The 12,368-nt window shown below is 41.5% G+C and overlaps 1 protein-coding gene and 1 long non-coding RNA gene across 4 annotated transcripts in view; one reads left to right on the forward strand and one right to left on the reverse strand.

The window, feature by feature from the left end:
- Window positions 1–12,368, forward strand: part of LOC132194966 (sodium/hydrogen exchanger 2-like) — a 36,488-nt gene that overhangs the window by 6,378 nt on the left and 17,742 nt on the right. For all 3 annotated transcript variants that reach the window (XM_059616599.1, XM_059616601.1, XM_059616600.1), the window contains exons 6-18: window positions 128–209; window positions 270–297; window positions 353–571; window positions 979–1,161; window positions 1,226–1,307; window positions 1,688–1,783; window positions 1,847–1,968; window positions 2,028–2,230; window positions 2,587–2,676; window positions 2,734–2,799; window positions 3,017–3,117; window positions 3,173–3,482; window positions 3,965–4,187. In XM_059616599.1, the coding sequence (XP_059472582.1) occupies window positions 128–209; window positions 270–297; window positions 353–571; window positions 979–1,161; window positions 1,226–1,307; window positions 1,688–1,783; window positions 1,847–1,968; window positions 2,028–2,230; window positions 2,587–2,676; window positions 2,734–2,799; window positions 3,017–3,117; window positions 3,173–3,482; window positions 3,965–4,187 (1,805 nt within the window). The remainder of the gene's footprint in view (window positions 1–127; window positions 210–269; window positions 298–352; window positions 572–978; window positions 1,162–1,225; window positions 1,308–1,687; window positions 1,784–1,846; window positions 1,969–2,027; window positions 2,231–2,586; window positions 2,677–2,733; window positions 2,800–3,016; window positions 3,118–3,172; window positions 3,483–3,964; window positions 4,188–12,368) is intronic.
- Window positions 1–12,368, reverse strand: part of LOC132194972 (uncharacterized) — a 92,784-nt gene that overhangs the window by 1,537 nt on the left and 78,879 nt on the right. The window lies entirely within an intron of this gene.

Consider the following 12,368-nt stretch of genomic DNA (forward strand, 5'->3'; position numbering starts at 1 on the left):
AAACATTATTAAGATTCGCCTTGCTGAAAAATTAATGTGTGCGGCGCGCGGATAATCAATACGCGTGGTCATTATTTTACGCACGTTGACAGGTCACTAATGCTGTTTACTCACTTTGACTACACAGGGTCATTCTGGAATCGGCGTATTCGCTGTACGACCGAGCGTTTGCGGACAACCTGACCACTATTTTGCTGTACGCCGTTGTGGTGAGGCCGATGAAAAAGTAATCAGTCGAAAAGGAATAATAATTTTCATGTTTTCTGCAGGGCACCCTTTTCAACACATTTGCGATCGGTACTGAATGATATAAAAAAAATTCATTCAAAAACATTACATTTTTATTATTCAGGAGCACTTTTGTTTGGAATTTACAAGATGGGTATCATGGGCTCGCTGCGAGATTTCGGCGGATTCGCCACGTCTTCCTATTCACTGACGCTGCTGGACAGCCTCGTTTTTTCAGCCCTCATTTCGGCCGTCGACCCGGTGGCCGTTTTGGCCATTTTTCAAGAGGTCGGAGTCAACAAAGATCTTTATTTTCTGGTTTTCGGAGAATCGCTTTTAAATGGTAAATTTTTTTACAAATTTTGTACGCTTAAAAATTTCAAGTGACTTAATTAATTTCTCTTGAATTTAAAAATAATTTTACCATGCATTCAAAATTGAAAAAAAAACCCCACCAAATTAATGAATTTCTAAAACCACGTGAAAAAATAAATTCTAAATAAGACCAGATTGCAGCATTGAATTGTTAAAATTTGATATTGAAGAAATTTGTCATTTGGTTTTTTACTTGAAACCTATCAAGGGACAAAAATTTAATTAAATTACTCAAAGACCAGCTTGAAAAAATCTGAAACTGGAGTTTGAAAAAAAATAATATTTTTTACAATTCAAGACAAATTTAATTAATTGCGCGTACAGTTTAGCTTATTTTAAAAGGATTTTATTAAAGTAACCTTAAATTTTGTCCAGACGCCGTGACCGTCGTTCTCTACACCACGATGGTCGCTTTCACGGAAATGACGACGATCCACGGCGAGCAATACGCGCTCGCGATTCTCTCGTTTTTCACGGTGAGCTGCGGCGGCCTTTTCGTCGGAATCATCGGCGGCCTGCTAACCGCTCTCATTACCAAAACGACGCAGGACGTCAGAGGTGATTATTCAAATTTGTGTCAATCAGACGAGAGATGACAAGGTTGTTTGACGTTTTGTTCAAGTTGTGGAACCTTTGGCAGTTTTGGGAATGGCCTACTTGTCATACCTAAGCGCAGAGTTGTTCCACTTTTCTGGCATCATAAGGTAAAGAAAAATATTCAATTTTGAATAATAATTCTGATTTTTTTTTATATTGATGGTATTTTATTCAATTAAAAGTTCTCTATTTTGTTTTTGTAAAAAAAGACAAAATGACAAAAATCGCGATCTAATAGTTCGCACTCTTAAATGTTGAAACAGGGATTTTAAAAAAAGTTCATCTTTTCCCCCAAAAAAGTATCTAAATTTTGGTGGAAAACCCCAACTTAAACCCTTAGGAGTGCGAATTTTTCGATAGCGATTTCGATTTAAATATAGGAACTTTGTCTCATTTTGAAATGAAGAGTAAAATTCATGACTGGAGAAGGCCTTAAATTTTCCTTTTTTTCCGATAAAAAATTAATTTTTAATTTCTCCCTTGACAGTATCATAGGCTGTGGTTTAGTCCAAGCTCACTACGCGTTTAAGAACATATCACACAAATCCTACACCACCGTGAAATACTTCACGAAAATGCTCAGGTACGCCAAAAATAACTTTTCTTTCCTATAAAAAATCGACCAAACCATGGCGTGCAATTACAGTTCCACCAGTGATGCAATCATTTTCCTATTTTTGGGAATGGTCTTGGTCAGCGACAAGCACGTTTGGCACACGGGCTTCGTTCTCTGGACCCTGTTGCTCTGCCTGATATGCAGATTTGTTGGTAAGAAGGGGTCGAATCGGCACACACGTGAGTCGTTAAATTAGCATTTTCTTCTTAAGGCGTGTTCCTGCTCACCGCGTTGAACAATTTGATGAGCGTGCGGCAAATCGAGATGCAGGAGCAGTTCATCATGGCCTACGGAGGCCTGCGAGGGGCGGTCGGCTTTTCACTGGTCGTGATGCTGGACGGAGCGCTGGTCCCTCCGCGCCAGCTCTTCATCACGGCCACCCTCGTCGTCATCCTCTTCACCGTTTTCATTCAGGTGAGTTGTTATGCAACCGGCACGACGTGCGTGCCCGACTATCTGCATAGCTATGATTTTTCGTGCTTAACTTTTTCGAGACGACCTTCCTTATTGATTTTAATAGAGAAGGAGAATCAATAAAAATTTGAATAAAATAAACAAAATTGTCAGAAGAGTATAAATTTATCATTAGAAAGGTCCGGAAGACAATTATTTTTATTAAAGGTCCATAAAGCCACAAATTTTTTAAATTTTGCTCACTAAATTTTCTGGTCCTTCCAATTCTCAGTTGATTTTACCAAACCCCATTCATATATTTATTTTCATTTGGGGGGAAAAAACCTTGTTTTTTCTCACGAAGATTCATTTCACAGGGCAGCACGATAAAAACACTTGTTGATTTTCTGCACATTGAGAGGTCGCAAGCTGGACACAAGACTCTGCACGAGGAAGTGTCCGACCATGTAAGAGTTGAAAATATTTATTGATTCCGGAAATGCGAGATTCGCACTGAATTGCAGGTGATTAGCATGTTGATGGCCGGGATCGAAGAGATTGCTGGCGCCAGGGGCGACTATTACATCAGAGTGAGCGATGAACAAGAATTAAAATAATTTCACGCTTCCAATCCATCAAGTCAAAAAACAGAAATTTTCATTTTATACAAAATTCCCAAAAAATTACCCTAGCTTTATATCAAGTAGCTCTATTTATTTTAAGATAAATTTTTTGAAAATATTCCTTCCTGATATAAAATAAACTTTCACGGGATATATCTTTTTCTAATTTATATTTCATTCACAGAGGAAACTGGAGTACCTAGACGATAAGTACTTGAAGCGAATTTTCATGAATCCTGACGCTGAAAACGACCTGACCAGAATGTTTGAAAAACTGACCCTGACGTAAAGATATGAAAGTATATTTTTTTTGAGATAGTAAATTTAAATATTTAATTAGGGAGCACTTTGCTCACTTGTACGGTCCTGTGACCTTGGTGGAGGACCAAAATTACTACGGAGGCTACGACTCGCGCGAATCTCTGGACCCGCACAAGGCTGCCCTGATGGGACTGCCGCCGCCCGGATCTTACTTCAGGGTTTCCGACCTCTTCCCTGGCGTCGAGTTGCGACGCAGAGGCACCATGGTCATGTCGCCCTCCTCCAGCGCACCACCAACCAGGGGCAGGTCCCGCACCCTGACTGAGGGAGAACTCACCTCCTCCAACCTCACCCTGAGAAAGGCCCTCAGAAACACGCCCTATCAGAGAGTAAGTGAAACTTTTTGATTTACAAAAAAAATTAATAAAAAGCCAAATTAAGAACATTTACTTCAAAGAATATGCTATTTTAAATATTGAAAGTTAGGAAATGCTAGAATAAGGAATTATTCTTGTGAGGTTATATCAAATTTTGAATATTTAATTGTATTGGCAATTTTTGCATACAGAATTCTTCCCATTTTAATAATAGTTGATCACAATAACTGAACAACACCATGGATGGACACGATCTCAAATTTGGCGATTGCGATCTAAAAATGTTTTTTTTTTTGCGATTAATTATAAATACTTTTTTTTTTTGAAAAAAAAATCAAACTAAAGAAAATCAATAAAATATACTGGGCATGTTTAAGAAAATTTTCATCAAATAATTGTTTTAAATGTATTTTAATTAGACTGGTTTATTATTTTTGATAAGATACGTTAATCTAATCCTCATTTTCAAATTAAATTTTCAATTCTTCATCCAGTTCCACTACAAGCACAACAGGAACTTGATAGACGACGATTATCAAGAGTTGAGGAATCATCTTGAGCGGCGACTTTTGACCGCTCGAAGAATCACGCACATGGCGGCCCTGCGGCATCATTCGGCGCAGTCGGTCCTTCCGACGAGCTCAGTGGGGCCTTCGTCACTTGAAACCCAGCACGACATCGAGTTTTTCGATCAGCCCAGAAGACAAGTTGTTTCAGGTAAATAATGATTCTTATTAACATAAAATGTTAACTGTAAACAAATAATTGAACAACATAAATGTTTGATATAATACAAGCTTATAATAGATTACGGAAAAGTAGAATCGATTCTATTTTTTAATTTGATCAAAAAGTAATCATGTTGCGAATAGATTAAAAGTTTTGGAATTAAAAGCGTTTTCTTTTAAATGAAATTTAAGTTTTGATACTCTTTTTTTCCAATTTCAAATGAGCTATGTTGAAAAAAACAGCTATGCTCTAGGTCTACGTATGAAGCGCAGACCTTATGGAGGACTCGTGAAATTCACAAAAACAACAAATAGACGATGATTATGTAATTATCGACTGCCAGGATTGCAAGGAATATATTTAAATAGGCCTTGAGAATAGTCGTAATATAATTTTTAGAGTGATTTGTCCTGGCAGTCGATAATTAAAAAATCGTGGTCTATTGACAGAAGATGACGAGCTTTTTGTAAATGCTCTAGGTCTGCGCGTGAAGCGCAGACCTTATGAGAGCGTCGTGAATTCTACAAAATGCGCTAGGCCTGCGTCTGCGCGTGAAGCGACCGAGCTGAAATTCGGTCCGACTGAAAGTTTATTTTTTTTTAACTCTTAGCTTCTTGTGCAGTAAACAGTTAACGAATCAAATTACGTTTAAAAAGGAAATCTAGACACGACAAAAAAAAATGCAAAACTACAAATTTTTTACTTCTTTGTATATGTATTTTTATGACTAAATAATTGGAGACGCTTAATTAATAAATTTATATGGAGGGAAAATTGAAAGTTGGTGGTGGAGCGCGAATCATTTTGAGGATGGGTAGAAATCTAAAACATTTTGTTGCCCATATATATTTATGGTTTCTCAAAGCAATAACAAAAATTTTATTAATTTAAATTCACTAAAAATAAATATAAAATTAACTTGAGAATATTTTTTTAAGTAGGGAAATTTAACAGATAAAATTTCAAAGTAAAAATTGATTTTTTTTTTTTTTTTTTGAACTCGGTTCGACCGAGCTGGAACTCGGTCCGCAAACTTTATGAGACAGTCGTGAATTCTGCAAAATGCTCTAGGTCTGCGCGTGAAGCGCAGACCTTATGGTAGAGTCGTGAATTTTACTAAATGCTCTAGGTCTGCGCGTGAAGCGCAGACCTTATGGTAGAGTCGTGAATTTCACTAAATGCTCTAGGTCTGCGCGTGAAGCGCAGACCTTATGGTAGAGTCGAGAATTTCACTAAATGCTCTAGGTCTGCGCGTGAAGCGCAGACCTAATGGTAGAGTCGAGAATCTCACTAAATGCACTAGGTCTGCGCGTGAAGCGCAGACCTTATGGTAGAGTAAGAATTTCACTAAATGCTCTAGGTCTGCGCGTGAAGCGCAGACCTTATGGTAGAGTCGTGAATTTCACTAAATGCTCTAGGTCTGCGCGTGAAGCGCAGACCTTACGAGAGAGTCGTGAATTCTACAAAATGCGCTATTTATAAGCTTGAAGCGGCCGAGCTGAAACTGGGTCCGACCGAGCTGGAACTCGGTCCGACCGAGCTGGAACTCGGTCCGACCGAGCTGGAACTCGGTCCGACCGAGCTGGAACTCGGTCCGACCGAGCTGGAACTCGGTCCGACCGAGCTGGAACTCGGTCCGACCGAGCTGGAACTCGGTCCGACCGAGCTGGAACTCGGTCCGCAAACTTTATGAGACAGTCGTGAATTCTGCAAAATGCTCTAGGTCTGCGCGTGAAGCGCAGACCTTACGGTAGAGTCGTGAATTTTACTAAATGCTCTAGGTCTGCGCGTGAAGCGCAGACCTTATGGTAGAGTCGAGAATTTCACTAAATGCTCTAGGTCTGCGCGTGAAGCGCAGACCTAATGGTAGAGTCGAGAATATCACTAAATGCACTAGGTCTGCGCATGAAGCGCAGACCTTATGGTAGAGTCGAGAATTTCACTAAATGCTCTAGGTCTGCGCGTGAAGCGCAGACCTTATGGTAGAGTCGTGAATTTTACTAAATGCTCTAGGTCTGCGCGTGAAGCGCAGACCTTATGGTAGAGTCGTGAATTTCACTAAATGCTCTAGGTCTGCGCGTGAAGCGCAGACCTTATGGTAGAGTCGTGAAGTTTACTAAATGCTCTAGGTCTGCGCGTGAAGCGCAGACCTTACGAGAGAGTCGTGAATTCTACAAAATGCGCTATTTATAAGCTTGAAGCGGCCGAGCTGAAACTGGGTCCGACCGAGCTGGAACTCGGTCCGACCGAGCTGGAACTCGGTCCGACCGAGCTGGAACTCGGTCCGACCGAACTGAAAATCGGTCCGACTGAAAGTTTATTTTTTTTTAACTCTTAGCTTCTTGTGCAGTTAACAGTTATCGAATCAAATTACGTTTAAAAAGGAAATCTGGACACGAAAAAAAAAAATGCAAAACCACAATTTTTTTACTTCTTTGTATATGTATTTTAATGACTAAATAATTGGAGACGCTTAATTAATAAATTTATATGGAGGGAAAATTTAAAGTTGGTGGTGGAGAGCGAATCATTTTGAGGACGGGTAGAAATCTAAAACATTTTTTTATTTAATTTTTTACGTTCTCTTGTTTTTGTTGCCCATATATATTTATGGTTTCTCAAAGCAATAACAAAAATTTTATTAATTTAATTTCACCAAAAATAAATATAAAATTAACTTGAGAATATTTTTCAAGTAGGGAAATTTAACAGATAAAATTTCAAAGTAAAAATTGATTTTTTTTTTTTTTTTTTTTGAACTCGGTCCAACCGAGATGGAACTCGGTCCGACCGAGCTGGAACTCGGTCCGCAAACTTTATGAGACAGTCGTGAATTCCGCAAAATGCTCTAGGTCTGCGCGTGAAGCGCAGACCTTATGGTAGAGTCGAGAATTTCACTAAATGCTCTAGGTCTGCGCGTGAAGCGCAGACCTTATGGTAGAGACGTGAATTTTACTAAATGCTCTAGGTCTGCGCGTGAAGCGCAGACCTTATGGAAGAGTCGCGAATTTCACTAAATGATCTAGGTCTGCGCGTGAAGCGCAGACCTTATGGTAGAGTCGTGAATTATACTAAATGCTCTAGGTCTGCGCGTGAAGCGCAGACCTTACGAGAGAGTCGTGAATTCTACAAAATGCGCTATTTATAAGCTTGAAGCGGCCGAGCTGAAACTGGGTCCGACCAAGCTGGAACTCGGTCCAACCGAGCTGGAACTCGGTCCGACCGAGCTGGAACTCGGTCCGACCGAGCTGGAACTGGGTCCGCAAACTTTATGAGACAGTCGTGAATTCTGCAAAATGCTCTAGGTCTGCGCGTGAAGCGCAGACCTTATGGTAGAGTCGTGAATTTTACTAAATGCTCTAGGTCTGCGCGTGAAGCGCAGACCTTACGAGAGAGTCGTGAATTCTACAAAATGCGCTATTTATAAGCTTGAAGCGGCCGAGCTGAAACTGGGTCCGACCGAGCTGGAACTCGGTCCGACCGAGCTGGAACTCGGTCCGACCGAGCTGGAACTCGGTCCGACTGAGCTGGAACTCGGTCCGACCGAGCTGGAACTCGTTCCGACCGAGCTGGAACTCGGTCCGACCGAGCTGGAACACGGTCCGACCGAGCTGGAACTCGGTCCGACCGAACTGAAATTCGGTCCGACTGAAAGTTTATTTTTTTTTAACTCTTAGCTTCTTGTGCAGTAAACAGTTATCGAATCAAATAACGTTTAAAAAGGAAATCTGGACACGACAAAAAAAAAAAATGCAAAACCACAATTTTTTTACTTCTTTGTAAATCTATTTTTATGACTAAATAATTGGAGACGCTTAATTAATAAATTTATATGTAGGGAAAATTTAGGCACGCCCCCCTATGAACTTGTAAACACTGCTTTTGGTCCCGGAATTTTGAGTTTTCGCTGCGATTTTGAAACTGAGTCTGCCCGTTTTTGGTGTCTGAGAGCTCGTGAAGGTTCAGTGCGGGTGTGTGTCTGTGGGCAGCCGATGTGATATCCGACTTTCCAAGATGCAAGCTCAAATTCCACGACGACCAGCGTTTGGGAGGGCTGGGCACAGAACGCCATTAGAAACGCCATGCTGTCACCGAGGCGAATGGATCTACCAAACACTACAGTCTGTCCTCGTCGAACTTGCGGTAATAAAGGCAAGCCTTCAAAACGTACCTGAAAGCCCTAAATCTCTACCGCCGCCCACGCGTCCTGCGAGAGTGTACGAAATCGACGGCGACCTTTTTGAGGACGCTCCAGCCGACGCCTCACTGGCTCACTGCGTTGGTGCCGATTTTCTGATGGGAGCCGGCATCGCAGTGCCAATAAAGGAGAAGTACGGAAACGTGAGTTACCTGAAATCTCTCGGCCGCCGGCCTGGTCAGGTCGCCTCTCTGCCTATCTCGGAAGAGCAGCTGAAATTCGTTTTCTACCTAGTGACCAAGCCGCGCTCAGCGTACTGCTTACCTCGCCCTGATGACTTTGTCTCCGCCGTCCGAGAGCTGGCTCAGCTCTGTTCCTCGCTTGGAGTGCCAACGCTTGCCATGCCGCGCATCGGGGCCGGACTGGACCGACAACCATGGCCGTGGGTCCGTTCGGTCATCGAAGAGGCCTTCGCCGGAGTCGATACTGACGTTCTCATCTTTGTCCACCCGTCTGAGCGTCCAGTCAATGAGATGAAGCGCCGCTCGTACAGGGACGTCGCGGCCTCGACTCCCGTACAAGCAGCAGCTGAAAAAACCTGTCCGGACGTATCCGCAGATTCATTTGGAAGAAATTCCCCGAAGAACAAGCAGCCAGCACACCAGCGAAGCCCAAAGGTCAATGGAATGCAGAGGCTGACCGCCGACATTGAGAGACAGCAGCAAATGCGCACTGGACACTCGTCCCGGATGACCGATGCCCATCAACGAGGAGGAAGAGGGAGAGGAAAAGATGCAAGGGCCAGGAGTGGCACGAGGTTAGTAAAAAATAAAATTCTTACTGACCTCACTAAACCCGAATTTTCCTCTCTGCCAAAACCCCCGCGGACGACGGAGCCGAAAGCGGTGACAACGGGACAGATGAAGGAGCAAACTATAGAGACTGGCGCGGCTCCCCCCGGGCCTGGCGGTGCCCCATCAGAAGCTGCCAAGGTTACAGCAGGTACAGGTGGACAAGCTGGGCGCACACCGGAGACCTGTAAAAAAGCTGGGGTGCCCTCCCGTGCGTCCAGCCCCACCTCATCACCTGCTAATAAAGGTGAAATAACTTTGATTCAGTCAACCTACCCTGAGGAGGAAATTATTTCTAGTCTGGAAGCCAACTCTTCTGGAGGCGAGGGCAAGAAGGAGTATACCAGCCTGACGAAATTCTTTGCTGACCTGAAAGGAGGAAGCGAGGCCGAGAATCTTCGGGAAAATTTTGCCGGTGGGGGTAGCCTGCACCAGCTGCCCCCACTTGATTCCGATCACCGACCCCCCCGGCAAACTCCCAATGCTAAGGTAACAATCGGTGTTTCGGACTTACCCAAAGTCTCACCCCTCGCTTCGTTCGAGCCCTCAGCCTCACCACAGACCTACTCCGCCCCCACCGTGGCTCCTGATGCGCCCTGCAGCACAGCGGACCTGGCCAAAGAGTTGTCCGGCATGAGGCGCAGCATCGACGCGCTGGCCGAGCAAGTCTCGGTCGGGCTACGTGGGACAGTTCCGGTAAACATCAGGCGATCGCTGCCAAGAAAGGAGGCCGGCCCTTCGGCCGTGCGCCACCTGAGTAGGCAGCCCGCCCCATCGGATACATCCCCGAAGATCGCCGCACCATCACCCTCTAAATCCACGTCGATTAATTATAGAAGACACTCAAAAAACTCAATTGTAAAGTCCCGTTACAAAGTCGCTTAAATAACTTAAAATTACTAAACTTAAATGTTCGAGGCCTAAAGACACCCGACAAATATACTGAATTTACTAGTTTTATACATGGCTTAAAAGAACGTCCAGATATAATTATTATTACAGAACATTGGTTAGATTCACATGAGGTAAAAACTTTTTATCTGGAGGGATTTGAGTTGTTAGCCTATTTTGGAAGAAGTAAAAAGAAATATGAAAGAGGTGGGGTTCTAATCCTAAAAAATAAACTTATGAAAGGCTCAACTAAAATAGTTAAAATGTTTTCTAGGGAAATGTTTTTTGAATTCTGCGCAAGTAAAATATCTGTCGGGTCTGAAAATATTTATGTTATTGGTGTTTATCGCCCAAGTAATCCAAGAGCAAATGCAATAGTTCCTGAATTTTTAGAACATTTAGACAATGTACTCATGCAATCCAGATTTAGTGGTCACGTAATTCTAGCTGGGGACTTCAATATTGATCTTCTCTGTGATGATCAAAACAGCACTAAATTAAAAGAGATTACTAATTTTCACAACCTGCACCTGTTGAATGAAAAAAAAGTAACTAGGGCAAATGTAAATGGGGGTACACTTCTTGACCATGTATATACTAATTTTAATTTGGAAAGCACTTTTAAAATAATTCCAATGACTTTTTCTGATCACTGCGCAGTGTATGCGTCGATTGCACTGCCAGTCGAAAAACTTAAAGATACGTTTAAATATGTTAGATGTTATACTGATGAAAATTATCAAAAATTTAATTCCTTGCTTGAACTTGAAAGCTGGGATCAAGTCTTTAAGGTTTGCTCAATTGATAGTAAAAGCGAGGCCTTTATGAACATACTCGTAAGATACTTTGAGATCTCTTTTCCAAAAAAACGTATTACACTAAGGGCTAATCAAACTGGGAAAATTAATTTATCACAAGAAACAAAAAATTTACAAAAGCAGATGATTGAACTTAGCAAAGAAATAAAAGCTAACATGGATCAAAATCTTAAAACTGATATGAAGCAAAAATTAAAACGTATTAAGAAGGAAGTTATAGATAACATCCAAAAGGAAATAAAATTAGTAAATGGCAATAAAATATTAAAGGCAACAAACAAATCTAGCGCAGCATGGAAATTAATTAATACTCAATGTGGAAAAAACAAAAATGCAGAATTCATTGAAAAGTTAACTGTAGATGGTGCTAGTGAAACAATCAAATTAAATATTGCTAATTGTTTGAACAGTAAATTTGTTGAGCCTGAACCCGACACTAACAGTATTAATTTAAATAATTGCTCAAAATTACCGGATGAAGCTTACTGTATGGCACAAGGTCTTGAGTTAATGGATGAATTTGAAGTGTATAGTATCATCAACAATCTTCCATCTAAAAAATCGTTTGGTTGGGACGGAATCTCAACTACTGTCTTGAAAAAGATATCTATGCTTATTACAGTTCCACTCACCTATCTGATAAACCAGTCCTTCCTGGAAGGGAGATTTCCCGACAATATGAAACTAGCTAAAATTACTCCGTTATTTAAAAAAGGCGATAAGGAAGACCCAGCTAATTATAGACCAATTTCAATTACATCGGCAATATCTAAAGTTTACGAAAAATCCTTCTTGCACAGACTTGAAAGTCACCTGAATGTCAACAATATCTTAATTCCCGAGCAACACGGTTTCAGGAGAGGAAAAAATACTGTAACTGCGCTCTATAGCTATGTGACCTCATTATATGAATCGGTTGAAGCAAGAGAGAAAGTAAATGTAATTCTGTACGACTTCTCAAACGCGTTTGGAACTCTGTATCCACCTCTGCTCGTGCATAAGCTAAAACAATACGGCCTACATAATAACTTGCTCTCGTGGCTCAATTGCTTTTTGACCAATAGGAAACAATTTGTACAGCTCAAAAATCTTGGTTGTGATAGATATGAAGAGTATATAAACTCAGATGTGTTAGAAAGTAATATGGGTGTGCCCCAAGGTACAGTTCTCGGGCCAATTGGTTTCTCTATGTACTTAAATGATATTCCTCTCGCTGTTTTTTTGGCCCTTCTGATCCTCTTTGCAGATGATTCTACGGCGATTGTTAAGGGAGGATCATTTTCTGAAGTAAACACAAAAACAGTGGCAGTAAACGATAGTTTTACCAGCTTTGCTAACGACAATTTTCTAAGAATCAATTCCAAAAAAACCAAAATATTGCAGATTCACACAAGTCAAACGAAAAATATAGTCCAACCTGTTATTAATATTCAAGACCAAGTTATAGAAATCTCAAAGACCGGCAGACTCT

The sequence above is a fragment of the Neocloeon triangulifer genome, unplaced genomic scaffold (genome assembly GCF_031216515.1).
Source record: "Neocloeon triangulifer isolate White Clay Creek 2 clone unplaced genomic scaffold, ASM3121651v1 ptg000008l, whole genome shotgun sequence".
Classification (NCBI taxonomy): Eukaryota; Metazoa; Arthropoda; class Insecta; order Ephemeroptera; family Baetidae; genus Neocloeon; species Neocloeon triangulifer.